At 47.1% G+C, this 2,633-nt stretch overlaps 1 protein-coding gene across 1 annotated transcript; it reads right to left on the reverse strand.

Annotated features, from left to right (window-relative positions):
- Window positions 1-486: 486 nt before the first annotated feature.
- Window positions 487-2,415, reverse strand: LOC122371758. Its single transcript, XM_043348412.1, has 2 exons — window positions 1,947-2,415; window positions 487-1,547 (listed from the first exon to the last, which is right to left on the reverse strand). Exons 1-2 carry the CDS (start codon window positions 2,239-2,241, stop codon window positions 1,126-1,128), a joined length of 717 nt encoding a protein of 238 aa, XP_043204347.1. The 5' UTR covers window positions 2,242-2,415; the 3' UTR covers window positions 487-1,125.
- Between the last annotated feature and the right edge of the window lie 218 nt (window positions 2,416-2,633).

A 2,633-nucleotide genomic window follows, 5' to 3' on the forward strand; every position in this document is an offset into this window, starting at 1 on the left:
TGCATATATTTAGAATCGGCAGAGTCTGGGGAGTTCATTGATTGGAAATTTATGCCGATTCCTTTCAATTTTTAAACCCTGATAATCCCTTTAATCTCGAATACGTGTGATACGCTGCTAGCTGCTAACCATACAATCTCAAGCATGTAGTCGTAGGTTGCGAGCCTGACACAGAAAATGTGAATATTTTCTTTTGTTAATTATTCTCTTGTTAATAAAAAATATTTTTTTTTATTCTCAAGGCAGAACACATGAAACAAAATAAGTATCTCTTAATTCGATTACATATTACTTTCTTTTGCCTTTTTCATAATCCGTTTTCTGACATATACCTTTCGCACACTTCAATTCACCAGCTAAAGTTGTTACAAATATTGCTGCTTTTCATTTTACAATATAGCACTGCTGTGAGTTCCAGCTCGTTCACATCCGTTCGTAGTAGTACCATGGTAGCACTAATTACTAAAGGACTCAAGCAACAACGACTGAAAGTGACCAGACATTTATTGTTCGCACTTCACAACACATAGAATAGTGCTAAGACGTTGCAGATAGATGCTAGCTTTGCCATAATCAAAATCACTAGCTGCGGTTTTTTACCTAAGGCCGCCGTCGAATTTCGACAGCTACGTGAAAAAAAAAACAGCTAACGTGGAAATTGATATCAGCCAGCCCATTTGCTCATTTGTCGCATCAGTGGCTAGTTTGTCGCGTGGCTGGTTTAACCTGCCGGAGACTTTCAGAAATAAAAACAAAAGCCGGTGATCTTTCTGTTGGTGTAACTGGACTCAGATCAAGAGCCGTTAGATCAGTGCACGCTTCCAATATATGGAGTGTTCGTCATTGCAGTGTGATAGGTGATAACCGTCGGACGGCCATCAGACGAGCGTTTAGACGCTTGACGACCGTGAGACAACCGTTTAGACGGTTTGACGGTTTTCCGGTCTTCTAGACGGTCTGACTGTTGTCCAACCGTATAGGAGGTTTGCCGGTTTACCGTCCGTATAGGAGGTCTGACGGTTTTCCGGCCGTTCAAACGGTTGGACGGTTTTCCGGTCGTTTAGACGGTCTGACGGTTTTCCGCTCGTTTAGACGGTCTGACGGTTTTCCGGCCAGTTTTCCGTATCAGTTCAGCGGCCTCTGACAGAGTGGCCAGGCCGAGAAGCGGTCATCGAGGTCGTGCCAGCCCACCTTCCACCCGCCTTCGAGCACCGTGCTGAGTGCCACTAGCGGCTGGGTATCGGGGTTACTCGGCTCGTCCACAGCCCAGTGCTGCTCCGCCGGGGGCACCTCGCCGCAGCCGTCGAAACCCGTGTACTTTCCGGCCAGCACGGTGTTGGTGATACCAAGCCACACCTGGATGCCGGTGGCGAGGTCGACGGTGCACTGGTGTTGTTGCTGAGAGCGGGGCACGGCCAGGTGGGCGCCCAGCGCGGAGCAGGCTGTGACGGCCTCGGAGTGGCTGACTGCGCCCCCCTCGTCCAGCCGCTTCAGGCAGAGGCCGGCGCAGAGAGTGAAGTCGGGCGGGCAAACGCAGGTACTCGGGTCTGTGTATCGAAACGGCACCAAAATGTCCGGTTAGTTGTGGGGTTGAAGTAGTAAGAGAAGGCGATAAGTGGCCGTAAATTATTTCAAGGCAAAATTGATGCATTGAAAATTGAAACATGTTACTTTTAATCGTATAATTACATAATACATAGCCAATAAAAAACATGACTTTTTAAGGTCAATTCTATCCAAGCAATGTTGATGGGATCAAACATCAAAGACAAAAAGAAGTGGCGGCCAGCTCGAGATGAAATAGGAAAAACTGATATTACTTTGCACTTTCCCATCGTGATATTGAGCATCTGCGAAGCCGTTCATTAACATCAGACACAAACGATGGTTACAAATTGCAATTATTAACTTGCATATGCTGCGACGTTATAGTCGGATCATCTCACCTGAGCACATCGAGCGGGCCATGTAATGTCCGATATTCTGCTGAGAGCTGTTACCGGCCGATCCACCGCAGCGACCGGAGAACAGACGGCACGTGCCGTCGGCTGGATTGTAACTGAAAGCATTACATCGATTCAGAGATTCCTCTTCACATTTCATCCCACATTGAATATTTGATTGAAGCGAGATGGTCTGAAGAGCAGGGCTATGAACGGGTGCCGGGTCCAGCCAGCGGTACCGGACCGCGGCCGCTGCCGTCGCCAGGAGCAGCAGCAGTACCGCTCCCGGCCGGGACATGGCTGCGAGTGGGACCGGGACCTGTCCAATGTTTTTGAAAATGGATGCCAGTGTGCTATTCAAACTGCTACTACTTTTCTAGGTATATTTCTCATTTCCTGTACAAATCTTGAGATCACAAATGACTTGTTAGGCTGCAAAATCAAACATGAGATGTTTGCTACGGGTCTACTGACAACTGACTTTCTGAACAACCATTGGCAATTTGCAGTTTGCCAAAGAATAAAGCATAGCTAGCGGAGTCAATAGGTATGTGCTAATTTACACAATACTTCGAAGCAATCAAAGCTGAAACGGGCCCTAGGCCAACTGTCAACACAATGCTTGTATTTGTAATGTGTATATATTTTCCGTTAGTCCCAATAACTTGTTTGTTCTGTAGCTCAGTCAGA

Source organism: Amphibalanus amphitrite, unplaced genomic scaffold (assembly GCF_019059575.1).
Source record: "Amphibalanus amphitrite isolate SeventyFive unplaced genomic scaffold, NRLGWU_Aamphi_draft 001276F_arrow, whole genome shotgun sequence".
Lineage (NCBI taxonomy): Eukaryota > Metazoa > Arthropoda > Thecostraca > Balanomorpha > Balanidae > Amphibalanus > Amphibalanus amphitrite.

Bases quoted from the DNA above. Each gene is read 5' to 3' on its own strand.
- LOC122371758 (XM_043348412.1), bottom strand. From the start codon at position 2,241: ATGTCCCGGCCGGGAGCGGTACTGCTGCTGCTCCTGGCGACGGCAGCG. The intron at 1,548-1,946 runs GTGAGATGATCC...TTCGATACACAG, and splicing joins GGCCCGCTCGATGTGCTCAG to ACCCGAGTACCTGCGTTTGC.